The sequence below is a fragment of the Amblyomma americanum genome, chromosome 7 (genome assembly GCF_052857255.1).
Source record: "Amblyomma americanum isolate KBUSLIRL-KWMA chromosome 7, ASM5285725v1, whole genome shotgun sequence".
NCBI classification, from domain to species: domain Eukaryota; kingdom Metazoa; phylum Arthropoda; class Arachnida; order Ixodida; family Ixodidae; genus Amblyomma; species Amblyomma americanum.
The window spans coordinates 110,572,869-110,599,991 of record NC_135503.1 but is presented as its reverse complement, the minus strand read 5'-3'; the positions used below and the strand labels follow the sequence as shown (position 1 = coordinate 110,599,991).

The 27,123-nt window shown below is 46.7% G+C and overlaps 2 protein-coding genes across 7 annotated transcripts; both read right to left on the bottom strand.

The window, feature by feature from the left end:
- Positions 1 to 668: 668 nt before the first annotated feature.
- Positions 669 to 25,650, bottom strand: LOC144097395 (uncharacterized). Of its 6 annotated transcripts, none has more exons than XM_077630125.1 (4): positions 25,377 to 25,650; positions 23,480 to 23,615; positions 23,164 to 23,228; positions 669 to 825 (listed from the first exon to the last, which is right to left on the bottom strand). In XM_077630125.1, exons 1-4 carry the CDS (start codon positions 25,587 to 25,589, stop codon positions 772 to 774), a joined length of 468 nt encoding a protein of 155 aa, XP_077486251.1. In that variant the 5' UTR covers positions 25,590 to 25,650; the 3' UTR covers positions 669 to 771. The 6 variants fall into 6 exon arrangements, 5 of the variants coding, with proteins under 5 accessions (XP_077486251.1, XP_077486253.1, XP_077486250.1 ...); XM_077630127.1 differs by lacking the exon at positions 669 to 825 and adding an exon at positions 21,352 to 21,489; XM_077630124.1 differs by lacking the exon at positions 669 to 825 and adding an exon at positions 22,254 to 22,666.
- Positions 13,262 to 15,031, bottom strand: LOC144096839 (beta-alanine transporter-like). The gene has a single exon (XM_077629696.1). It carries the CDS (start codon positions 15,029 to 15,031, stop codon positions 13,262 to 13,264), a length of 1,770 nt encoding a protein of 589 aa, XP_077485822.1.
- Positions 25,651 to 27,123: the final 1,473 nt, after the last annotated feature.

Here is a 27,123-nt window from a genome sequence, read left to right as displayed (position 1 = left end):
CCTCGAACGCACATATTACTTCCGACTTCAATTTTCTTATACATGTACGCATTTTATCATGAAGAACCCAGTCATTAGAGCGACCATCAGTTAGTGCTATTTAATGATCATTAAAGCGGCCGGATGTGTAGCCCGCTTAATTTATTCCCGCTTAGTTCCTTAGTTTAATCCCGCTTAGCCCGCTTAGTTTTATTCAACTCGAGATGAAGTCACACGGTCAAGGATTTGCAGCGACGTTCAGACCTTCTCTGGAAGCTGTTTACATTTATGGCATCTCGTTCCCATTCACACATTTGCATGCCCTCCTCCGCGTGAACAGTATAATGTGCATCTCTCCGGCTCGGACGTCTTAAAGAGAAACACATTGTTTAGCAGCTTAAGCGCCCTTGGGGTACTTACTGGGCTCCCACATTTTCACATTTCCAGAACTATGAAACACTGGGGCGCTCTGATGAGCATTCATGGTTTGTTACTTTCCGTCGCCAACCAGCAGTTTCTCGAGGTCCATCAGGATAATATTGGCAATTTTGGTTTAAATAGGCATAATTATTGAAGATAGTAAAGAAAATTTCTGGTCAGACGTCATCTTTTTTCCAACGCACAGTTTACTAATGCGAGGCACGAAGGGGGCACGCTAGTTGGCCTGTGGACGGCATCCCTAAGCCGCTACTGCTTCTGGTGCAGGTCGCGCCCTGTTTTTTCGCTTTGGCTTTGTCGACATCGACACCGACCGGACGCCACTCTTGCCGCATCATCTCGCCGACGGAACTGCTACTGATCCATTCTTGAATCACCTGCAACGTGGAGTGACGTCACCAGCACCAACTGCAATAAAGAAACAACGAGACACGGGCCCCTTCAGTGGGCACAGCACATCACCAGTGGACACCGTGCCAAAGCCGCTACTGCTGCTTTGGCATGTTGGTTGTCAATATGAATTACCATGCTTCCATAGCGGCAATAGTTTTCTGTTAGTCCTCCCGTGCTCTCGTAGATGTTACCAGATATTTTTTTTACGGTTGGTCAGTGTTACTGCTCATAATGTCGGGTGATTTTTAAGAAAATTATGAACCCACGACCACCGAAGAGTGGTGCATGATCGTATACGTAATCAGGCCACGACTGATAGTGGTTTGAGTGACATTAAGACTGAGATCTGCGTACTCAATGCAAAGACAGACAAGCTAGCTTCACTCGATGTAATCCAAGAAATGAAATCTGGAGGCTAAAAATTTTGGGGGCACTGTGCGGTTACAAGACAAAAAAAAAAAACACTGGCAGAATACAAAAACCGACAAAGATAGTTCGGCAAACCATTTATTGATTAGGTATTTCAGGACAAGCTCGGAGTTAAGAGGAAGACGTCGCAAAGAATACTTCGCTTGGCCAGGGCTAAACTATGAAAACTACACAGCTCATCAAGCGATTCTATGAATACAAAGAAAAAGAGCGCGTGATGAAAAGCTGCTCCTAACTGAAGAGATCATCTTTCTCAGTCAGTAATTATTATACACCAAATACCGTAGAAGTAGAAAAGAGACTATTGGAAAGTACTGCTGCGGAAAGAGCCAATGGTGTGAAGGTTTCACTCAATTATGAAAAAATGAAAATAAAACAAAAACTTTCCATTAGGAGCCAAAGGCAAAGTGAGTGCTGGGAGATACCGCAGAGCGGGTTTAAAACTGCCCAGCATGGCCTCTCTGCAGCTAGTAGTACACCTGAAGACGCTTCTAACGAGCAGGCATAGCTAAGTATTCTTTTGCAGAATGCCTGCTGTGTTTTAAATAAAGTCATAGAGCTCAAACTGCTATTACTGTCTCATAGTCTGCATAAATACTATTACGGAAACGTGGTTGAATAGTTCAATTCCAAACGACTGTATTCCCCCCTCCCGCTGGGTATAAAAATGTTCAAATATATACAGGATAGGGACTCAAAGGGTGGGGCCGCAGCTTTGGTTGTCAAACCATCAGTTAGGGCCGAAAGAATGGACTTTGGCTTGTCAGAAGCAGTATGGTGCAAGATAACATCAGCTGGCGACGTGTTCATAGTAGGAGGTATTTACCGCAGTCCTGCTGCTGCCTTAGTTCCTATACGAATTGAACGTTTTTTTTGGTGTGCTAATTTGAATGATAGCATGAGACTCATAATGACTGGAGACTTCACTCCACCCCACAGAAATTTGAAAGTTTCTCGTCCGGCCACGCGGAAGCCTCGAGTGCTGAAAAGTTGCTAGAATTTACTTTCATAATTTAAGGCAGATTGTGGAAGAAAATACACTAGAAACTTCGTATTCACAGTCATTATTAGACCTTTTGTTACTATCTCACAAAACAGTTGATAGAACGGCCCCAGTGGAGCTGGGAATATTGGACCAGAAAATCGTATCCTTTGATATACCAATTGGCACACACAATCACCGCAACCATCTATTCTTAAATTGATAAAATACTACTCTAAGGCAGACGATACAGCAATAGTTGCGGTTTTAAAGCCATCATTCAGTGAGTTTGAGCTTCCGTCAGCTGACAAAGCTGTACAGGAGTTACGGCAGCGTTTTCAAGAATGTCGTGAAACATTGCGTAGATTCATGTATTCCTACTCCTATTAAAATACAAGAAAAAAAGTAAATGTATATAGCCCATCGGTAACTCGGGAAATTATCCACAAAAATCATCATGAAAAGATTACGCAAAAAGATGGTTTGGTTTGGTTTATATGGGTTCAACGTCCCAAAGCGACTCAGGCTATGAGAGACGCCGTAGTGAAGGGCTCCGGAAATTTCGACCACCTGGGGTTCTTTAACATGCACTGACATCGCACAGTACACGAGCCTCTAGAATTTCGCCTCCACCGAAATTCGACCGCCGCGGCCGGGATCGAACCCGCGTCTTTCGGGCCAGCAGCCGAGCGCCATAACCACTCAGCCACCGCGGCGGCTTTATTACGCAAAAAGAAACAAAACGCAGCAGAAATGTCCAAATTGCGTTTAAAACTGAAAATAGCTTTTAAAAATCCAACCAAAAGTTTTTACCGACACGCTTTATGGGTTTCCGAAGACTTTGCCACAGAAATTCTCCAGGTACTTTAGCAATAAAAAAGGAGAAATATACCGGATAAACACCAGGCATGAAATGATCAAGAAAAAGAGTTATTGCGGACTGTTTCAGTGTGTTATTCCAATCACTATTTACGAAGAAAACAACAGATCATGGAAACAGTGAACTCGCTGCTTTGGGCGCTTGTGCCATGGGCTTTCTAGAAATCGCTTAAGCGGGCATTAACCAGAAATTGCTTGACGCGAAACAAACAAGCGGACAAGAAGGGATCCCAAATTAAATTTGGCGGCGACATGCTGGAAGGGCCTCATTTTATCTAACAATAAACTTTGAAAAGTCGTTGCAAACCTGTTCACTACGTAAAGATAAGCGCAGCGCTATTTTGTTTCCTGTTCCTAAATCCGGCAATCAAGCTCAAGGCAGCAGCTATCAGCCAACGTCGCTCACTTTTGTGATTTTTAAGGTTTTAGAGCATGCAATAGCAAAATATATTCTTTTCCTTGAGGCGAATAACTACTTCTGTTCGTCTCAACATTGACTTCGCAATGGTTTTTCCACTGTTTCACAACAATTTGAAACGGTTCATGATTTGTACTTAGCTTTAGATACCCCGCAACAAATAGACGAAAGGTTCTGCATAGATCTATCTGCATAGATTTCGCTAAGTCATTCGATAAGGCCCCGCAGAGGAAATTGCTTTTGAGACTTCGGACACAGGTATTGATTCGGGTATTGTTATCTGGCTTGCAGCCTATTTGACTGCTTTTGTCCAATCCGTACGACTTGAGAACTGCATGTCGAATTCACAAGAAGTTTTGTCAGGGTTCCACAAGGGACAGTGCTGGGATCGTTGTTGCTTTTTATTTATATAAACGCTAATCCTTGTGTTGTTCAATTGCCTGTAGAAACAAATTTTTCGGCGACGATTGTTTAATTTACTCCATAGTGGCTGATACACGGGATCAAAGTAAAATAAACCGATGCATGCAAGTTTTACGCAACTGGTGCATTGGGTCGGGGATGGTAATTACTGAAAATCGACGTTTGCTCACGTCACAAAGAACTGCGCTTTCCTTTTACTCTAAAAATGGTCAAAACTTTTTTTTTACAAAAATCAATGTTCATTCATGATTGACTGTGCCCGACACGATGGCAACCTCCAGATTTTGTCCGAGTCATTTCCAGAAATTTGGCCAGGGTTACCCCCGAAATTTAAAGTTGGCCGATTCTTTCGAAACTCGATCTCTGCCATAATTGACGTGTCTGACACAATGGTGACTTCCATATCTCACCCGGTAGTTCTCAAAATTTTTTTCCGGGTCAGCGCCGAAAAAGTAGTTCACAGCATTGAGGTTTGCGCCATTTCATTGCTATAGTGCAGCTTGTGGCGTCACCATAACATCATCGCGCTTTCGCACGTCACACATCAGTTTGGTTAGGGTTAAACCCGAGCTAATGTTTTGCTTTTCGCCTCCATCGAAACATGGTCTCCACGGTCAGTTTCGAACCAGAGTACAACGCCTCAGTAGCCGAGCGCGCGAACCACTGAGCCAGTGTGGCGGTTCGCCATAGTATCGCGTTATGGGCGGTTCACATGCAAGCGACTGAGCGAACTGAGCTACCAGCGACTCGGCGCAGCGATGCTTTTCGCAAAGTTCCGTTTCACATGCGTCGCTCCAGAGCGTTTACTGCCGCTGCGAATCGCAGTGTTGCTGGCAAAGCATACGAGCTCGCGGTTGGTTCCGGCGGTTTGCAACCATCAACATGGACAATGTCATGCATTATTCTTCCAAGATTGCTCAAATTTTGTTAAGCAATAAAGAACTCTTGTTTGTTAAATATCAACTGCTTCTTATTTTTTTATTTATTTATTTAAATACCCTAAAGACCCAAGTGGGCATTGCATAGGGGGGGAGGGCATGAAAACAACACAATACAGATTATTGGCACACAGTAGTTAACAAATACAAAGAATAACTATATATACAAATTGCAAGTACACATCACTGCAGTTGCTGAAAGATACATAGGTTGAGCGTATAAGACTTAATGCTTCAACAATACTGAAAATATCACGGTGAATTTTGTAGGCCAAGGTGCGATGAAAGTTTTGTTTGAAAATGTGATGTGATAACTCAGTTTCAGAAACTATGTCAGCCGGTAACGAGTTCCACTCTGCCATAGATAATAGTAAGGGTGATGTTTGATATTTCAGTGTTCGTGCGAAGATGGGTTGCACTTTGTGGGAATGATCAGACCGAGATGAAACATGATGGGCAGGGGCGATGCGATCAGCTGTGAACGGGGAGCCATCGTAGTACAAGGAATGAAAAAACGATAAACGAGAGAACTTGCGTCGAGTGATAAGGTCGGGAATACTGATAGTTTGCTTCAATAAAGACACACTTTCATACGGTGAGTATGAAGAAAGGATGAACCTCACAGCTTTATTTTGCACAGACTCAAGACGGTTAATTAATGAAACACTACTTGGACTTCATATTAAAGATGCATATTCTAAAGCTGACCTTATGAGTGTAGTATACGCGCGAAGCTTTGTCTCGGGGTTGGCAAGATATAGACGACGTTTGATGAGTCCCAGTTTCTTAAATGCTTTGTTTGTGATGTGATTTATGTGGGTGTTCCAGCTTAAATCAGCACTGACATAAACACCTAGGTACTTAAAACAATCCGTTCTTTCAACTGTATTCTCATTAATTGTGTAGACATTAGAAGGTATATTAGTGCGCGTGGAAAAGGTCATCAACATTGTTTTTTTATATTAATTTCCATCTGCCATAGCTGGCACCATTCATTTAGGCGCACTAAGTCGGTCTGTAGAATAACTGGATCAAGGGGGGTGACTATCCTTCTATAGATTACGCAGTCGTCAGCGAACAGTCGCACGTTAGATGATATGTTAGATGCTATGTCATTAATGTAAATTAAAAATAGTAATGGCCCTAAAACGGATCCCTGTGGGACTCCCGATATGACTCGTGAACTGCTCGATGAATACTCTTTAATTTTGACGCTTTGGGAGCGATTACTTAGGAATTCTCCGATCCATTGGGTGATATCGCGGTGCAGTTGTAGGTTGTTAATTTTCTTCATTAGTCTTATGTGGGGAACGCGATCGAAAGCTTTTGAAAAATCTATAAATATGGCATCAGTATATATTAATTCGTGTACCGATTCATGAAGATCTGTTAAGAGCTCAAATAGCTGTGTTTGACAGGACTTTTTTTGCCTAAAGCCATGCTGGTTAGCAATAAGCAAGTTATTGGCGTTTAGGTGGGCCATTATGTTTGAGTAGAGGATATGTTCAAGCAACTTGCAACAAATCGATGTTAGTGATATGGGGCGATAATTTTCCGGTGACGTGCTATCACCGGATTTAAAAACTGGGCTGACGTTTGTGGTTTTCCAGTCATCGGGAATGCATCCTGTATCTAAAGACTGCTGAAATATTAAAGTTAGTAAGGCAGCCGACACGTGCGCGGTAAGTTTAAGAAGTTTGGTATTGATACCGTCTGGACCAGGGCTACAATTAAGTGGAAGTCGCTCAATAGCTCGGGCAACACCAGCTGCGCTAATAATGATTGGTTCTGATGGATGGCTGCCCTTAGGGTTTATCACTTGCCAGAATTTTGCAGGGTTGGTTCTTAACAAGTCGGGTAAAGTGTGGTTAAAAAATTTGTTTTTAGCCTTCTTTATGGCGATTTTGGTCGTAGCAGATACGTCTTTGTACTGTTGCCAGGCGCTGTCAGAGTTGACTTCCTTAGCTCTACGGTACACTTTTTTCTTTTTGTTTAGACACTTCTTAACATCTCTTGTGAACCAGGGGGAGTCAGTTCTTGTTTTGATGTGTAATTTTGGGATGCCAATCATATTTTTTTTTAATTCATGCGTGCGTGTCAGAAGCCTGTGTAGTAAAGAAACATTGCCTCTCTCGCATGAATACTCCTCTTGTCACGTGACTTTTCCGCCGTGCAGTCATTGGGCAGAGGGCGGAGCTATCACGCTGTCGCTGCGAAAATTTCCAACCTGTTCGAACCCCTTCGCTCTGGCCGACGAGTCGCCGCGACGGGTCGAAACACGTTATAACGTCGCGGCGACAGGATCGCTGCCGTTTGCGCTTGCATGTCAAACACGCTTTACGCGTTCACTCGCCCTCATAACATGTTCTTCTCACGGTGCAGTTGAAGTGCCCGCACCTGTAGAGAGAGCCAAATATGCGCCTTCCTTGGTCGAAAGGTAAGAGAATGTTTAGACCGTGAACAAGATGCTCGAGCCTGTGGGCAGGCCCGTGCACTTTCCTTTCGTTCCTTAATTCAATCATACCAACAACAAGACTGTATATAGTTCCTAGTTTCCAGTCTTGTCTTATTCGCAGACGGCACTCCGCTGGATTTAAGGAAAGACGCATAACTGCCTGATTGGCGTCAGCGTGGCAATACTGATGCATAATTAACTTCCAGCCCCAAAGCCGGTACAGCCGTTACTGCGGACAACCTGAGACACATCTCACTGAGCTCGTGTGTGGGAAAGGTGATGGAGAAGATGGTAGGGACCACCTCTCTCCATACATGAAGGCTAAGAGCCCGTTTGCAGGACGTCCTCCTCCCGCTTCACAGGGACATAATACGACCCACATTCATGAAACAAAATGGCAAGGCCACCCTCGCCTTCGAACTTAAGGGGGGTTTTGACAATGTTAAACATGGTAGCTAACTTTACCACCCACTGCGGGGCAAAAGTCTTCGCCTATGCAAGAGACTTTCTCTCTGCGTGTCAGGCACTCCTCCGGATCGAGGACGAGGAATATGGCCCATACACTATGGGTACGCGGGGTACACTACAGGTGGCGGTGTTATCGCCGCTCCTTTTCAACATCGCTATGATGCACCTCCCTAGCCAACTGGCTCAGGCGGAGGGCATAAAATACGCGCTCTACACAGACGCAATATTACAATCTGGACCACCGAGGGGAGCCTTTGGGAGATGGAGGACCGCCTTCAGCAGGCCGCCTTCATAGTCGATGCGTATGCTGCCGACTTGATCTCCAATGTGCTCCAGCAAAATCAGAGCTTTTATATACCAGGGCAAATCACAAGGATAAAGCGTCTCTACACACGTCACGGAAGTGGCAGAATTCCGGATCCTGGGTCTGTTCACCAATAACAGGCTTAGGCCGGACTCTACCATAGCGAATCTCAAGTGCGTAGGCGAACAGGTAGGGTGCATGGTCCATCACGTTTCCAACAAGCGGGGTGGTCTTTGGGACAGGGACGCGCAGAGGCTCGCTAATGCCTTCTTGACCAGTCGGATTCTTTACGCCGCGCCGTACCTTCGCACAACCAAACACGAAGACAAGCGCATTGACACCATTATCATGAAGACGACAAAGCGAGCACTGGACCTCCTGGTGGCTACCTCCAACGCCAAACTGAAGGCATTAGGGATGCTAAACTCTGATTAGGAGTTGCGGGAAACGCAACTCGACAGCCAATATACGCTGCTCTCGCAGACGGCTCCTGGGCGCCGCCTCCTAGACCGCTTACATATCAAACACATATGCATACGAGAGAGGACGCATAACATCCCGGAGCTGTGGCGCCATACGCTCTGGGTCGCTCCGCTCCCACGTAACATGGACATTACTTTACACAAAGGCAGTCGACAAGCGCGGGCTCGCACGCTTGAGAGGCATGCAGTACGGATCTCAACAGGGCGTCCACGACGTGGACATCACAGGGCCGTCGCTCGCGGGATTCTGCACGGCTTCCGCAGTCCACAGCGGAATGAATCTCGATGGGCTACCCTTTGGGGCCCCAAATTCAACGCGAGCACAAGTTGCCATAGCTCTCGCTGTCATGGATCCAAAATCGAGAACGGTTATCACAGACTCTCGCCAGCCCTGTGAACACTATCTTGCAGGGTAAATATCACCGGTGGCCTCCCAAATTCTAAGACGGCCTGCCGCCGATCCAACTCAGACATAGTCTGGGCTCCTGGCCACCTGGGTCTACGAGGCAAATGTTCGCTTTTGCGGCCGCCCGAGCGCTTACACACCGGGTTCCTGAACCTAGATCTCCTGCCTCAGAAGCTCATCAACCGTTTCTGCGGTACCGAGAAATTTAATCCATTACTGCGCAGCCACCGCCTCTACCCGGCCACTGCCAAGAGGCTGAGTTAGGCGGAGGAGCGAACTCAGCGGCGCGTGCAGACAGGAACTCTTTTTTGTCCTGCCGTTGCCTGCACTGTGGAGAGATTGCGATAATGTTCACATGGTGTGGAGATGTACTAAGGATAATGAACCTCCTCTTTCCGCTACTCCTATCCGAGAGGCATGGAAGACTGGCCTCGTCAACTGTTCCACAGTGGTCCCAAAGGACTCTGGTAAAGCGGGCGCGAGACGGGGCCTCGCCGTGCGGTGTCCCAGACTAAGGATACAGACATGTACCGGGGGTTTTCTGACTTCCAAACCCTCTTTCTAAGCATTAAGAAGTTTTTCAGCAGCACCACCTCAACGGCGCCATGTGAAACACCAACGCTGGCTGAAAGCTTTGTTTCCTGCTAGCGTTCGTGTTTCATTGAAAGCTGTAAGAGTTGAAGAACCAAACAAATGTGGTTCAACGGCGGAGTCGATGAAAAAATTCAGAGGGACCCAAAGTTGCTTACGCGCAGTGAAGGCGAAAGCATTAGTGTCGTCGTGATAGTTAGAGATGGACACAGGCTGCGCACAGTGAAATAAAAAAAAGGCCCGTCCGAACGGTGATTCCACAGACGCTGAATCCACAAAGGTCCGGGTTACGCCAAAGACTATGGTCGCTTGATGACGTCACCATAATTCTCTGCAGATGTAACGCACGTTTTCTTATTGCGAAAGGCGGTGGTGCTACCGTCAAAATGTGAATTATGACAATGGCAACACGTAGAAGATAAAACGAACAACTTTCGCCACTCCACTCAGTTATATCGAACGAGGAGGCGCCATGAGCTCACCTGCGCACTCGAAAAGCTCGCGCACCGATACCGGAGAGCGTCTCTCAACACCCACGACATGTCGGCTCGAAAAGACACACAAAAAAAGCCAAATAAAGGCAAAAGTCTAGATAACGACCCGTCATGTGCATGCCGAACTGCTAAAAAATCGTTCATTTATTGCGTGTGTGCGGTACATTGCGTGCGTGTGACGGCTGGAAAAGAGCCTACAGCAGGAGGATTAGCGCGGTGGTCGCAAGACAGGCGCAGCGTCCAAAGCGATACGCTCGGTCGAAGATGAGCCAATGGCAGGGATATGAGCAGTTTCAATAGCTTGCTTGCGCTTCCGTTCACTTGGCTTACGTCGCCTGTCAAGTAGGCCGGCTCTCCACCTTTTGTGCTGCTACCGTGTGCAGGTAGCGCTTAGGCAGCAGGCAGCGCAGAGCTGCGCTACCTTCGTCGCTGCGTGAGCCTAGAAATTGAAAATTTAGGTCTGAAAGTAAAAATTGGTATGGGGGAAGGAAATGACAGTAACTGTCTCACATATCTCAGTGGACACCCGAACCGCGCCGTAAGAGAAGGTTTCCGGAATAACTTCGATCACCTGGGGATCTTTAACGTGCACTGACATCGCACAGCCCACGGGCGAATTTTGCGTTTAGCCTCCATCAAAACGCGGCGCCGTGGTCATGTTCAAACCGGGTGACCTGGATCAGTAGCCGAGAGCCTTAACCACTGAGCCGCCATAGCAGGTGTTTAAATATCGCCATACCTTATCTAATGGCACGAAAAGTAAAGCCTAGAACGTCTCCTTCTTCTGCACATACCAGAGCCTGCGAATCTTCTTTGGTGGCTACCAAACGCACTGCGACTTGCCAGTGTCGGCACCCCGATCTATCTTAAAAGGTCACCGAAATGCGGTCCTGAAAGTGGCTATAACATACATGCATTATGTATGTAAATGCCCCTGTGTACACGTGCCACATAAAAGTCCTCAGAAATGAGCAGATAATTTACAATGAATTTTTGTTTAATTCCCGCTCTCGCACCTCGTATCAACCCGCGGTGCAAGAATTCGCGCGAAGCTCCGCACACGACATCATGCAATGCACGTGACGTCAGAGGTAATGCGCTCCCATTGGCTTGACAAAAACCGCATACGAAGAAAGCGGGGTGCACGGCAGGCAGGGTGACCCGGCGTGTCTTTCCACGCTTTCCTGTACTGTGTGGCAGAATAAGTAAACAACCGAACCTAATTGGCTGGTGACGCTTTCATGGGCTATAGTCGTATACAACTCAGGAACAGTGCGGCTTTTCCCCTTCAAAGGATCCCCTTCCAGCCAATGGCGTCGGCCGATTCTCATAACCCTGCATTGTCACACTAGCAGGGTCACGAGAATTGGCCGACGCCAGATGTTTGAAGAGTAGTTCTTTGCAGGTAAAAAGCTGCTTTTTCTTGAGTTCTATCCAACTTAGTGTGCGTGATGCCGGTCTCTCTAATCGAATTTTTCTCGTTCTGTCCGGTGTATGAGATGAGAGAGAAAACATGGAGGCCATTCTTGATCGGCGATGCTTCTGATGCTAGATCAAAAATGTCTGCGCCAAGATAATGCAGTCTCTATCAGTATTTGGCACTTTTTAAATTCTCCTTGGCTAACGTTTCAGTGCCCCTTAAAGCCCATTTCCACTTGCGAGTCACAATGGGCGTGCGAGAGGCTGTTGCTTGCGCGGCTTGACTGTACCGATGTTCATGCTTGCCAGGGCGATCCGCGCGCCGCATTCCCAAAATGGTCTCATTCGGAACCAGAGTTGTCGGTATTGACTTTTACCAGCCACAAAAAGCCGGAAGTGAAACGTGCTTCCGCTCACTTCCGAGGCGCCGCTGGTTGGTTAGCGGTTAGCGACTCACGGTCGCAAAGCTAGAAAATCGAGCAGCGTGCGATTAACCTGCGACTGTCGCTTTTCGACCAAGACGGTCGCGCAACCTCTACGACTCGCAAGCGTGAAAGGACCTTTACTCCGTGACGGGTAATAAAGTGCGTAGCCGATGATATGCAGTCCAAAGAAAGTGCGTGCCAAAGAAAGGTGATGTGACTAGAAGCGCATCTCACATGCGTGTAAGTTCCACGTGCCGCAGTTAGACAGCTCTGATAGCATCGAAAGCCATGCGTTTTATTGTTCACAGAGAAGGTGATCTCCACTGTGCCCGTCCAGCATTTGGCGTAAATTGGCAGATAACCCAAAAATACCAATAAGGGCTGTCGCCCGTACTCATTTTAAAGCTGACTACGACCTTTCGAGAACAGCCTCCTATATCACCACCAACTCTCTCGAACAACGTACAACACTTACGAGCGACTACAACCACTCCCGATAAATGGGGTCTCCTCTAGCATGGCAGACAAATTTACAAAGTCGAGTACTGCGGCCTTTCAACAAACAGGAAAAAAATCACAAAACATGGTTGCAATCTAGGAAACTTAGGTGCAATTAAAACAATTCTAACGAAATCAGCCAGAACTTTAAGCATAAGCGTTCTTTTTAAGTCATTGTAAATACAGTTTATAATTAATTTTATCCAGCGTAAAATTCAAACAGTACTACGATGGGAATTGCACATTTTCAAGCACAGTGCATCAGTTGTCACTGACCACATCCTGGGCAGAGCCTCGCCATTGTTGGGGCTTGCTTTCGACATCCCAGCCGTGTGCAACTTCATAAAAACACCGTAGCCTCACATGATATGCTTTAAGTGCCCTGCGCAACTTCAATTAACGTGCGCTAAAGGTGGCGGCAGTGGCTGTAAGTAGCGCTCGAACAGGCCAAAGCTGCATCCGCGTGCATAACACAGAGCATACAAGCCCCAACATGTGGGTAATCGTTCGCCAGAAGCTTATTCACAAAGTGCAATGGCCAGAGTCTTGGAGCCGTGCTGCGTGCCGGTACCGGGATCATCTATAAGAGTTAAGCTATTCAAAGTTCTGGTGCATTACATCCTGCAGTTTAAAGCGATTCGTGTTGGGGATCAAGGTAGCTGAAACATTGTATGAACTTCGAAGAAATAAAAAAACAATAACATCATATTGTCATAGTCCATGCTCCGCAACGGCTCGTTCGCGTTTCAACATGAGTATTTAACAGAAAACGCAAGGAAACAAACCAGCATGAAAGAAGATCAGTGCCCGGTAGAAGCGTATTCTGCAGTGTGTCTCGGGCTAAAGGCCAGTCGGTATCGGGGAACGCGACCGCCGCAGTGAGTTCCGTCTTGATGAAGGCTTGCCTGGGGATCGTGTCTTCGACCGTGACTTGCGCACTGGTGATTGTGGCATCGCCATCGAAGATTGCTGCCCAACTTGTCTCACGTCCTGGCTTGTCCCATCAGCCTCAGGGTTCACTCCCGCTGGAGGGCGCCGTCGCTTCCAGTCGGCCTCGTTAGGAAGCAGCTTGACAACGACTGCGAAGAGTGCCATCGCAACGGCTGCGACGGTCAGCTGCAGTTCAACGCGACGCCCGACAACAACAAGCGGACTCAACTGACCCAGAATGACTCCCAGGCGACTCCACGCAAGTCCACCACCTATTGCCATGCAATGCACCGCAACAGGATAGCAAAACATTGCTGGAGCGAAGAACATCATTACAGCGACATTTCCTGCCGCATGTGTCACTAACGTCAGAGAGTCACGCAGGTGTGCCACGTCTACCGTGAAGATGTTGGCCATAAGCGCAGATGACAAGCTGAATGCAATCGCCGAAACGACCAGGACAAACCTGAAGCCGACGTAAGGTACGCAAAATGCGGCAACGACGCCAGCGACGACTGAGAGAACCATGGACATGACGCTTGCGATGTCACTCAAGGGAACATCGTTGGAGACGACAGTGGTGACGGAGTAGGCCAGTACCGTCCATCCGCAAGCCAACAGCACAGTGCGAGTCCGGAACTGCTTGGAGCACAAGACGAGGACTCCTGTTTGTTGCTGAGCGCAGTCACCACTGGTCGCTAAGAGAAGACACACGAAAGATTCGTGGCAACTATCAGTGCATGCTCTGTTTAATTTTGCCGCGCGTAAGGCGGCGCGCTGCGCTTTCTTAACGTCGCCGTGTGCCAAAAGCCAGGCCATTGGTTCATCGACGGTGTAGTATAACAGCATCAGAAGGCTTGTTGGCACCATGAGCCCGAACTGCACCGTTGACCAACCACCCCCGGCGAGTGTGACAGCCGTGAAGGTAGAGGAAACTAGCAGCACTGAAAACATCCAGGCCCCTACATTGTACGCCGGGATTTTCTCGACCGGCGACACTTCGTACACAAGCGACAGCAGCGGAGGCATCAGAGCGCTAGTCGATATCGATACGATGGCGCGCACGGCCACGAAGGTTGGGAAGTTAATTGGCAGGTTGACGGCACCACCGGCTGCTAGAACCACTGGCACGGCGATGAAGATGACGGGCTTTCTACCAACGCGGTCCGCCAGCGCACCAAGCAGAGGTAGCGATACCATGGCGGAGGCCGAGTAGATCATCTTGGCGAGATCGATGAGCCATCGTCTCTCACACACGAGGTTCCATTCGCTGACGATGTTGTGGCCGTAAGTCCCGTGGTCGTACTCCCACGAAGTGCAAGGCACCACGCGAGCCATGCTCCCGCCATCCGGCGGATCACGCACAGTGCAGTGGCTGTGTTGTCCGTTCCCGTCCAGCGGTATGGCGATGTGCTTCCATTTGGCCACGCTAACGTTCGTGAAGTTCGGTGGTCGGCGGCACCAGTGGTCCATGGCGACCGCGGTCAGCCTGAAACTCTCGTTGTGGAGCAGAAAGGCTCCGCCTGCGATGGTGAGGCTGAACAGGGCGAGAAGCTGGAAGGCGCCAACACCGTAGGGCGGCTCCACGCGGTCTGAACCCCTTCGTGAACCCTCGGTCTTCGTCAGTCCAAGAGAAGACGTCGGAGGGCTAGCAAGAGCAGCTTCATTCTGATCGGCCATTCTTCTTCCTCATCATCTTACATCGTACGGCTGGAAGGGTGCGTGCTCAAACGCTATTAAAATAGATCTCGTATACGTTGGTGCGTACCACATGACGAATAAACTGCACAGCAATCAGCAAAGAACTGAGCCCCTGAGAGTGTCGTAAAAAAAAACGAGTGCGACATGCAAAGCATAAGGAACAACCAGTTGAATTGGCGTCCTCGAGGAATATTGGGACAAAATATATTGTTTCTTGTGATTTATTGTGCATTAATCTTTGGTGTTGCATGCAGGACAGAAATTGTTTCTTTTTGTGGGTCTTTTTCAACAATGTCAATATACAGGGCACTGCGCGTAATTTGAGCAAAGGCTTTTAAAAAAGCAGCGCGCCGAAGCTCGGTTACATCCTACAGCATATTGTTTGCTGTCAGGTGGCGCTGCATGATATATGATAATTGTAGGGGAAGCTTTTTGTTGTTCGAGGACAGGACAAGAGTTTTGCCGACTAAAACATATCGAGTCAGGTACCCTGAGATAGACACGCTGTGCGGTTCTTGTGGAGAGGAGGAAACGGCTGAACACTTTATACTTTTCTGTAAAGGGCTTCACCCTAGAGTGGAAAAGCAGCGGGGCTCATTTATTCAAATCATCGGGGCTTTAAGGACAGTGAAGCAAAAATATATTTTAGGAATTTAATAGATTTAAGATAGCCATGCGAAAGTTATCTTGCTGGAGGCGAAAATCAAGACATGAGTAAAATTTTATGAATCATGGCTTGAGCCACTGCCCAATTTATAGGGTTGAGCCTTAGACATCCATCCATCCATCCATCCATCCATCCATCCATCCATCCATCCATCGATCCATCCATCCATCCATCCATCCATCCATCCATCCATCCATCCATCCATCCATCCATCCATCCATCCATCCATCCATCCATCCATCCATCCATCCATCCATCCATCCATCCATCCATCCATCCATCCATCCATCCATCCATCCATCCATCCATCCATCCATCCATCCATCCATCCATCCATCCATCCATCCATCCATCCATCCATCCATCCATCCATCCATCCATCCATCCATCCATCCATCCATCCATCCATCCATCCATCCATCCATTCATTGATAGCGCAATCGGTACAGCGTTCATTGAGGCACCCTACGTTTTTGAAATTGTGCTTAGTTAGTAAGGTAAAATTATTTATCCAAAATTTGCAATCATTATAGGCCCAAGAGCGTTTCGTTAGTTTTTAAAGCTGGTTTAGAAATGGCAGATAGTTTTTACAGCGAAGCAGTATACCTCTACCGCCCAAGGAAATTTTCGTGGACTCGTAAGCAAAAAACTCTACGCTAAAGAAAAACACGCTCGAAAATGCACTGATTTTCAAGAAAGAAACCGTAATTTTAGTGAAGTCTAGTCAGTTAGTACATAGCACATTTAAATATTACTGCATCTCAAGCGCTGCGTAAATTTTCTAGTTAATTTCTATATGCAGTGGGAACAACCGTCCGACGGTTCCAGTAAACATTAGGTTTTCAGTTTCTTCGAAAGTGGTTAACATCATTCGAAGCCTTCGTGTAAGCTGCAAACTGCTGCAGGGTATTCATTTTCGCTCTCAGCGCAACACGAACGGGACACAAGACGAAGGACTAGCACAAACAGGCGCTAACCCTTCGTCTTGTGTCCCGTTCGTGTTGCGCTGAGAGCGAAAATGAACACTTACCAACTCGCCCAAATTTCCGCCTTGCTGCAGGGTATGTTGCTTGGCGAGTTGTAGTGATCGAACATCATGGAATCGCAGCGCTAGCAGACAAGGACACAGGGAGGACACAAACAGCGGAAGTGTCTGTTTGTGTCCTCCCTGTATCCTTGTCTGCTAGTGCTGCGATTCCATGATGTTCAAACTGCATAATGCACGATAACGGCGTCGGCATAACTGGCTTAAAATAATAAAAAGTGAAAAAAAATTGCAGGATGCTTAACCTTCGTCTTTAAAAGCGGGGCGCGACAGCGTGTTGCAGCGTTGCCAAGGAGTCCCCGTAACGCCATCGTCCCTTCGGCGCGACGCCTTGACCGTTAGACAATGTAAGGAGAAGAAATGACACCTGTCGCACGTATCTCGGCGGACACCCGAATCGCGCCGTTAGGAAAGGAAAATGAAATGAAAAATTTGTTTTAAGGAAAGGAAATGACTCCTGTCTCACATATATCCAAACAGCGCGGTAACGGAAGGAATATTTCCGACGCGCGGTGCCGACAATTGCAACTACGCGTTCCGGTAAACATTAGGTTTGGCAGCTGCTTCGAAATGGTTTGAAGTCATTCGAAGCCCTCGTGTGAAGTTCAAAACGCATAATGAATGATAACGGCGCCTGCAAAAAAAAATGCGAAGCACGTTCCTTCTCCCCGCGTCTGTTTCTCGGTAAATATTTCTGTTGCGTTTTCGTATCGTTGTCGTCAGCAAAAAAACACCAAGCTAAAATTGAATGCGAACAGCACATCTCCTTTAAAATCAGGCATACAGCATACAGCTCAAGTACATTCCACTTGTCTCCGGTTGCACGTGTGTGAATTCTCAAGTGAAGTCGCGATGGGCAATTGGGTGTCGTTTTACAGCTTCGCTGTCCATCCACCTTCACAGCGTGGATTGGAGCCATGTTTTTTTGCGGTAACGCATCTCGTAGCGCCCAATTTTTCCAGCATTCAAAGAAAGCCCGCGAAATATGAAAAAAAAAACGTGTTTGCACTTTTGCGCTACAGTGTAGCGCCGACAAACGAGCGCTTTGGTTGAACAAACAGTACGCACTCAGCGTCTCGAAGTGAGCAGCCGACGCCGCGGACATTATATTGTTGAAAGTATACATCAGCACATTCGTCCAGGGCATAGAGAGCGAGCGCCGTGATGAGCCAGTTCAGGCGGCGCTTTTAGTGCGAAAGCACTTTTCTCATGTTTAAACCCTGAGCAAGATCTTGCGATGTTTGTATGCTTGCAGTGTTTGTGGATTTCTGTCAAGTTATAAAGAAATAACATAAATCGAATAAATATCCGCGGCTGGAATTCGAACCCGCGGCCGCGAATGGCCCAGCTGGCGTCCAATGCTTCAGTGCCGCGTCTCAGCAGCAATGTTGTCAAGGCCAACGCGTCCTGCTCTAGTGCCGCGTTTCTGCCACAGCGATGTTCAGGCCAACGCATGCAGCGCACATTTCTCTGTCACTACCACCGCATAGCTGGAAGCGTGAATATTAGTTTGATAGAAGTATTAGCAGATAAAAAAGACAATGAGCAATGCACGCAGCTAGAGTGTGTTGCAGTATAACACGAAGCGTGTTCGACCACGGCGATAGCCTAGTGCTCTCGTGCAGTGGCCAGCGAAGCTGATAATGCTGTTGCATTAAAACTCTACTTGCCGGCCCGAAAACACGCCCGACAAATTTCACTGATGCTTTGGTCGCAGCGTCGACAGGAGCCATTTTTCTCCTTTCCGCCTGTTATTCTATACCGGAGGGAAGGGGAAGAAGGGAGAGGTGTCAATTTGATGCAGCGAAACATAAGTCACCCTGATTGTTGCAAAAGTATTCGCAATTTAGTCTATCCAGGTCTACGAATCACTGGGTCATTTTTAGTGCCATGCGCGCAGCTTGCACAATATTCTGCAAGAATTGTAGCTTATGTGGTTTACAGTGCTTGTCTTTAAGAGTGGGACATCAAAGTTGCATGTTTTTACATGCTAATCGTGCTCTTTTTACTCAGAATATGCTAGCTTTAGTAGGAGGAAAACAGCCCAAAACAACACAGACGACACGGAAAGGTAAGACGATAAACAGGTGCCGACTAACAATTTAAGTTATTGCTCCGATACCTCGGTAAATACGCAGGTACAGAAAGCATCAGAAACAAGAACAAAGTCAGATATCCAGGGATCAGAAGCAGGAATCAAGCAGGAAGAGAGCAGGATGTTTCCTCTATAATTACCAAGGTGTCAGAGCAGTAAACTTCAGTTGTTAGTCAGCGCCTGCATCTCGTCTTACCTTTCTGTGCCCCCGTGTGATTTTGCGCCGTTTCCCTACTAGATGAACACTCAGTTAGCTCAAAATCTGTTATCCAAGGTTTGGTAGACATTTTGGATCTAGTGATATCTATAGACATTGTGGCTCCATGTGTTAGTTACCATGAAGAACACTTTAAATGCACGTTTCAAAAGAGATTACAGGCACTGGATCAGCCTACATATGCTATTCGTGATATATTTGGTGATGCGTGCAATACAAAATTTGATCTGAGAATGCATTGTGGACAGCGTGGATACAATCCTCCAGCCAACTGTGAAGGGATGTCTTGCAGGAAACAACAGAGGGCGCGCACCTGCTCTCTGACTTTAACATCACACTGACCACTGAGCAGTTGGTATCAAAATGCCTTAGGCCAAATCTTGGCCATTATGTGCTACCTCTAGATACCTGCGCATGGCGAAAGCCGGTACTTTGCAGTCAGCATGCCGTTCCTATGGGAAGCCAGCGCTGGAGTTTTCGCCGACATGCAGCGCCGCCCTGGCGGATCAGGCGCGCATCTTCCAGGCACACAAACAGACGAAAATGGCGCCTGGCGTACGTGTTGCTGCGGCCGATGGGGCAGAAGAAAAGAAAAAAAAAACGCCGAGGCCGTAGATACTGCTGCGTTTTTAAGTGCCACAACCAAGAAGGTTTCGACAGCGCTATTTCATTTTACTGTTTCCCTTCAACACCGTATGAGCAAGAGCGACGGCAGCGTTGGACCCAGGCGGCCAGACGGGCAGGTATGCCCGGTTGTTTAAAATTTGATTTTATCGCTGAAATAACGGTGCGAATAATTTTCGAATGCATTTATTTGACACGCCGGACGGTAAACCGTGGCAGCCAACAGCAAAAACGAGAATCTGCAGCCAGCATTTTGTCGGGAACGAAAAAAGCAGCGTGACGCACCACCCCGCCTATGTGCCAACCATATTTCCATCTGCATACCGCCGTACACCTCCTTGCGATCCGTCAGTACCAATTGAGCGATACCAGAGGTAAGGTCGTTTTCTTTTTAATGAAAACTTAGCCAATACGCGAGAGCAGTTTATAATTAGTTAAAATGACAAGCCTCGACGCGATCGTAAATCTAATTTTTCGAGGTACGAGTGGAGTAAAACAAGGCTCATCCGAATTCTGATAGAGAAGTTTATTGCTGTAAGTGGTGGTTATGCAATTTATGTCGCATTGAGACCAGTGCTTCACCCGCCGCGGTGGCTCAGCGGCTGAGCGCCCGGCGCCGATCCCAAGGTCGCGGTTTCGATCCCTGCCCCGCCGGCCACACTTCGATGCAGGCAAATTACAAAAACGTGCTCGTTTTTGTTGACCATAGTTTGAGAGCCTCAACGCGTCAGTACCCGACACGTTGCGATCAGGTGCTTTTAAAGGTTATGTTTCTGCTTTACCTGTACAGGTGGGCAGCAAGAGCCAAGGAGGGCGCACAGTCACTGCAAACTAGTAGCCATGCAGAACACTTCAGCTACACCGATTCCAGAGTAGCAAAACCGGATGCAGAAGATAGGGTGAGTTAAGGACATTTTTTATTTGGGGGGCGGGGACACACTGCAATCACCTACGTGAGTCTCAATCAAGCAGTGCAGCTAAAAGAAAAAGTTTGCCTGAATAGGTTGCAACAATTGAAGCATTGTATGCACACTGTAAAAAACAGTTGCAGTATTAGCAGCAGACACTACAGCACTGCACTGCGCACAAGCAAATCCTTGCATGGTGGCCCTTGTGGTGCTGTTAGGAGTACCCATAAGTGAAATTACAACCCAGAAACAGCCCGAGAAATGAACACTCGACTACTGATCCGGAGTTCCCGGGTTCGAACCCGACCGCGGCGGCTGCGTTTTTATGGAGGAAAAACGCTAAGGCGCCCGTGTCCTGTGCGATGTCAGTGCACGTTAAAGATCCCCAGGTGGTCGAAATTACTCCGGAGCCCTCCACTACGGCACCTCATTCTTCCTTTCTTATTTCACTCCCTCCTTTATCCCTTCCCTTACGGCGCGGTTCAGGTGTCCAACGATATATGAGACAGATACTGCGCCATTCCCTTTCCACAAAACCAATTATTATTATTATTATTTTACATCTTCAGAGTGGTGACTTCATGCCCGATTACTGTAGTAGAAGATAATTATGGTTTATTACGCAAATGTCACAGTTCTGTTCAGAAAGTGTTGGCAGAAGGAATGAATTGTGAAAACTGGTTGCCATTGGTTTGTTTAGGGCAGGAAAAACAGTTCCCATGAAGACATCTGGCAGCAACCAACAGCCATGGAACCAGAAAGTAACAGTGTAAGCTTTATATCCACATATATGTGATATCATTGTGTTCACGTTTTACTGAAGTTGAGCCACACTACTATGATGCACCATTTGTGGTCTTCTGGATTGCAGGCTGTTACAGCTGGAAGCAGCAATGAGCAAGTTGAGACACCGCACAGCACTGCGAAAGCTACTGACCACAATGAAGCAACCGACACACAAAAATGACATTTTGTCACCTGTGCCATTTCTTGTACTATTGTTTGGTTTCGTGTTTATATAACACCTCCTGCATGGGCGAAAACTGTTGGCCTGCAGGATTTTTCAAATAAATAAACAAAATAAAAGAACACAGAGCATCAATAGCGCAAGCCATGACTGAACGGAGACGAGCACTATCAAGTCAATTTACTGCAGAAATGACGCACACATGAATACCATGGGAAACAAACCAAGAAAACATTTAAAAATGCATCTCGACAGATTCCAGCTATCAAATGAATGGTAAAACGGCAGACTGTCCTGTCTTGCACATTATTTACCCGTGTGCCATTTCTGCAATAAATTCAGTCCATTGTGCTTGACTGAGTTTTTTTTGTCTGCCCCGTATTTACATTGCTGAAGCAGTCGTGAAATGACTGCAGAAAATACCGCCTCTGAAAGCTGGGTCGCTGGTACATCCTTTACTGCTGCAATGCACTGCACACTCTACATAGTGGCAGCTTTTTGCACAATGAAAAACATAATTTGTACAACGAGAATAGAAACCTGGCCAGGTTCATCTTTAAGCACCGCGAAAGACAGAATGTAGTGGAAGAAACAAGAAACGACACGAGCGCTAACTAACAACTTGTGTTGTTAGATAGCGCTCGTGTCGTCTGTTGTTTCTTCCACTACGTCCTGTGTTTGGCGCTGCTTAAAGATTATTTATACAAGAAGTTGTTTCAGATAAAAGGAATAGTAGAACTGCTCTAAACGTGGAATGCTTTTGGCCAGAAATGTCTAGTCTCTTTCCACAACAATTGTGATGCTGTGTATGCTGGTGTACACAAAAAATAGCAATGGCTTGTGTTTGCGGCATACATTGCCACTTGCACTTGGCAGTAGTACGGATGAGTGCATACTAGCCTCGAACAGCCGTCGTGGTTGGCCACATAGCTACGAAAGCTTTCGCAGAGATCAGGATCGATGATGGTGCTGTCTCTCCTGGAATACGGGCACTTGATTTCCAATAGAACCAGATCTCCATTGCAATTTTTGAAGAGTCCATCTGGGCTCGCGCACAACCAGAGCTGGTTAGGATGTACGATGAGGCCCACCTACAAATTATAATGAATCATCAATTAATAGCGCAGCTTCCATTACGAAAACACCAACTTGTTTTCTCAGGTGTTGTAATTTTTTCCCACATGCATGTACGCAAAAAAAACTTATGTTGCTGTTGAATACAAGGACATGAATGTTGATACAGGTGTATGCCTAAACTCCATGTCATGCATGATCTATCGGCTTGACTAAAACATGACGCTTGTAGTGACTCACATAAGGTTAAAGAAATGTGTACTTCAATTGCTCACTCCTGTATGGTTGTTTGACTTTGAGTCCATAAGGGTTTAGGTATGAATGTCTGCTTTTGTAAAGAATTAGTGCTCCATTCCTTTAAAACACAGCTTCAGGTATTTTTCTTCGGAGAGGGGGGTGCGCAAATAACGAGATGCCAGGAAATTATTTCATCAGCAATGAAACTGCTAATTAAACCACACCCTATCACCTATAGGCTGGCTGTGGCCACTTAAGAATAAATGTGGTGACGTACCTGTGTCACCCTGGTGCGAACTTTTTTCTGGAAAGCTGCTCTTGCCTCAGGTTCCATTTCTGTTCCTGCAGGAAGCAAATAAAATGAATATTTAGGCTTTTCACAAGTTCATGAGCGTGAATAATATTCAATAATTTGTTTTGGCAAATTACCCCAGTGTGATTCTGAGCTGCTTAAAAGCTGTGGCTACTGAATTAATTCAATTAACGGCACCATGACGACGTGATGCATCTATTGTTCCAATCTGTAAATGACCAGAGGAACGTCACACTGAATGCATCATCTGCAAAAGAAAAACATCGAATCGGGCACTTACCGTACAAGATGGCTGGGACACGCTGCGTCTTTGCATTCCGCAGCTGCTGCACAATGGAATCAAATGCCCGCTCTTCCCTGTCACAATTCGATGCGCTACGGAACTGCTTATACGCACGGATCACTCCTCGTGCCACCTGCAGTTTCAAAAGAGGCAGTGGTTACAATTTTAATAAATTTGAAAGGAACAAGCATCCTCAAATATATGGCACAGGCGATTCACATTTGTACTTTCTTAATTCATGAAGTAGGAAGGAAAACAGCCGCACCTTATTGCGTAACCACAGGTTGGCACCTGAACAACAGCTGGCACGTAGGCATAAGCATGAAAGAGGCAGTGCGGAAGGACAGCAAGGGAAGTGCACATTCAAGACACAACGGCGGGTGCAGAACTAAAGACTACATGCAGAATATTTGCATGCAGAGTAATTAATACCAAGATATAGTATAGGAAAGTCACCAGGATCTAAATAGATAACAGTTATTGCAATGTAAAGACTGCATACAAATTGTCTGCATGTAGGCAGCATTCAAGGTCAGGTAAAGTAAGCTTGGATCCCAAGCTTTGCTGCTTAAAACCTCATGCAGTAGGAAAGTGAGAACAAAGACCAAAGTGTGTAGTTACAAACCGTGCACACTGGCCCTGCATTATTGTTTGCGCAGCCATCATTTCAGCTTCTGATGGGGAGCACATTATCCTTGGTGAAAAAACCTGCATCTCTAGGGCCGTCAGTGTCGCGCTTGGTGCTGCAGCACACAGACGCAACTTATACTCCCAGTTCAGCACTTCTTTAACCGACGCTAAGTCAGCGTTCAGTGCTGCCTGAGAAATAATGTCCTCCACTGCATCATGGGCATCGCGTTCAACATCATCTTGTAGTTGAATCTTGACTGTGGCATTCATTGGGCAGTTCAAATCTCGAAAGTGGTCCAGAATATGTGCCAGTGACTGTTTGAGGTGCTTGCCACCGGTATAGGCACTTCTATATTCTGCAAAACATAATAGTTTCTGTTAGACGCACATTTCCAGAGTTATTTGCTCAATATATTAAGACACACAATCTACAAGCACACAACGGTGACGCCGTTTCACAGAGTGCTCATTAAATGCATAATAGTGTGTAACATGCTCGCATAGCGCTTGCCGAAAAGACCATTCAAATTCAGTATGCCATTCACCAGTGCTTCATTCCACATGAAAACAGCCTTTCTAACTTGTCTCCAAATAGCTCCTCGATGGATTCCCTGTTTGAAGTGTCAGGTTTGGAAGTTCGCCGTCCCCATGCTTGAGGCAAATCAGTCGATGACGGCGTGTCTTCGTCACTGATGCACACAGCAACAGCGGCTACGTGCATGCACGAGCCGCCCACGCCGGCTTTACACGTACACGCCGCGCCGAATATCTGACGCTGGGACGACAGCTTGAAAAAGAGCAGATGGAATTTGTATTTAGTAAAATTATGATAAGCGTGGCTTCGAATGAACCTAAAATATTTAAGCAATGTTTACTTCTTAGGTGAAATGCCCTTACAGCGAAATGGTAACGAAAAAATCCCCGCCATGTAACCGAATTGAATACGAGGGCACGAAAGAGATGAACGAAGCAATCCAAACAAAACGCTGCACTTTCTTTTCTGTTCCATTCACGGTGCATGCTGAACTGGAAGTTTCCGCGTTTTTCCTCGATGCACGGCTTTTCCGACCACCCTGGCGTAACGCCAACTGAAACCTGAGGAAAGCCGGCGCGGCGCCCCAGAAGCTAAGATTAGGAAGCCTGCATGTGGCGAGACCTTCAGGGCAGCGCTACGCGTGTGCTCCGAGCTGCCATAGCTACCATACCATAGCTACCATCGCCTTTTATGCGATTCTTAGATGGAGAATAAGAAATACAAGCTTACCTTAATGTTGACGTTATATTCGTCTTGCTGCACTTGTGAGTGGCACTTCGCTGTCACCACCGAAGCCACATCATTCCCAGGGCAGTACTCTTCAACGCCGTAATCGTAGTTGGCGGCACACAGCTTTTTCCCCTTTTCCAGAACACCTCGACGAAAATAGTCCTCGATTCCGGCTATCTTTTTGAACCCGTAGCGCAACACCACTGCTGCCATGACTGCATAAATAGATCCTGAAGAAAAGAATAACGGTGCCCGACCACGCAACAAAGGCAGTCGCAACGGAAAGACGAGTGGTGTTACCGGAAGTTGACTCTCCTCGCCCATATGCGGCGCTGGGAGTCATTTTTTGGCGCGCCACCTATCCAGCGCTGGCTCCCGATAGGGCTCATGAATAATTCAGTCTATATTAAAGTGTAATAATATGTTTATTCTGTAAGCTGTAATGTAGCAAACTTTCGCAACCTTTTGGCAGTTGGGGTTGAATTTCGTGCAAAATATAAGGTAATCGCATTAAAGCAAAAATAGGCGCTGTATGTTCAGAAAGATTATTCTCGAAGCACACGATGATGCGGATGAATTTTTATGGTGCAAAGACAGCTGTCGTCAAGAAACGCCACGCACAAATTCCCGTACAACGTCGATGGCAGGACCTGCAACTCATTTAATGAACACTACCTTAGCTCTCACAGCTAGGCCATTATATCTTGTCTATACACTGTTCAGCAGGAAGTGGGCTTTTGTGAATTGATCTTTTTAGAGGAACAGCCTGGACATGCCACGGAAAGAAAGTGTCCTTACATAGCTGACACTGGGTCATACGTGGTGTGCATTTCAAAGCGAGCCAGGATAAGGGAAAAGAAAAAGTTACCATCACACACTACGAGGGACCACTGCAAACGTTTCTTCGAAGAATGTTGCCCATTCCCATCAGATGGCTCCTGGATAAATTTACACTCGTGCTTGTCCTCTAATTCATGCCGCTCTTTTTGGATGTCTGAGACTCCTTCAATTTTTTTTTTTTGCAAATATACTGGGCAATGAAGCTCCGCCCACATTTAGGACCGGTGCACAGAATCCCACCTCGAAAAAAACGTAGTCCGTTGTTAAACCTTCTCTCGTCACCTAAACAGGAACTTAACAAAAAATAAAAAGTCAGAAGCTCAAGGATTTTGATACATGGCTTTTTTAATCAAGTCGAACATTAAAGAGAGATATCGTTTACATTTTTGATTGGCTAGAGGAGTAATACAGTGCGCCGCGAACCGTGGCCCAGGGTTAAGAACTGTTGTTTTTTGTATCCTACTATAATGCAATTTCAAACTTGCTCCTTTTGCTCTGAGTTTTGACGCCAAAAGTGAATACTGGCAGGATATAAAGGAAGGTGGATACAGTTTTCACGAACTGATACATACACGTGAATGAATTATGAAACGTAAGTTGTAAGGAGGTTCTGGATTGCTTTAACTAAGCTAGGCAGTGCAGTTTAATTGCAGATACATCATTATACCAGTGCTTTTTGCAACCATGCACTTTGGACCGCTATATACCACAGGTTTGGTTTGGCTTACGGGGGTTAACGGCCTCAAGCGACTCAGGCTAGGAGGGACACCATAGTTGAGGGGTCCGGGCAACTCCTGGAGGCGCAGACTCCATTGAGCGAGGCGCCCAGGGGGTCCTTCAAATTCGCAACCAGCACAGCGCGTGGTGATCGCTAACAATAGTCAATAAGTTTATTTTCCAGGTTCAA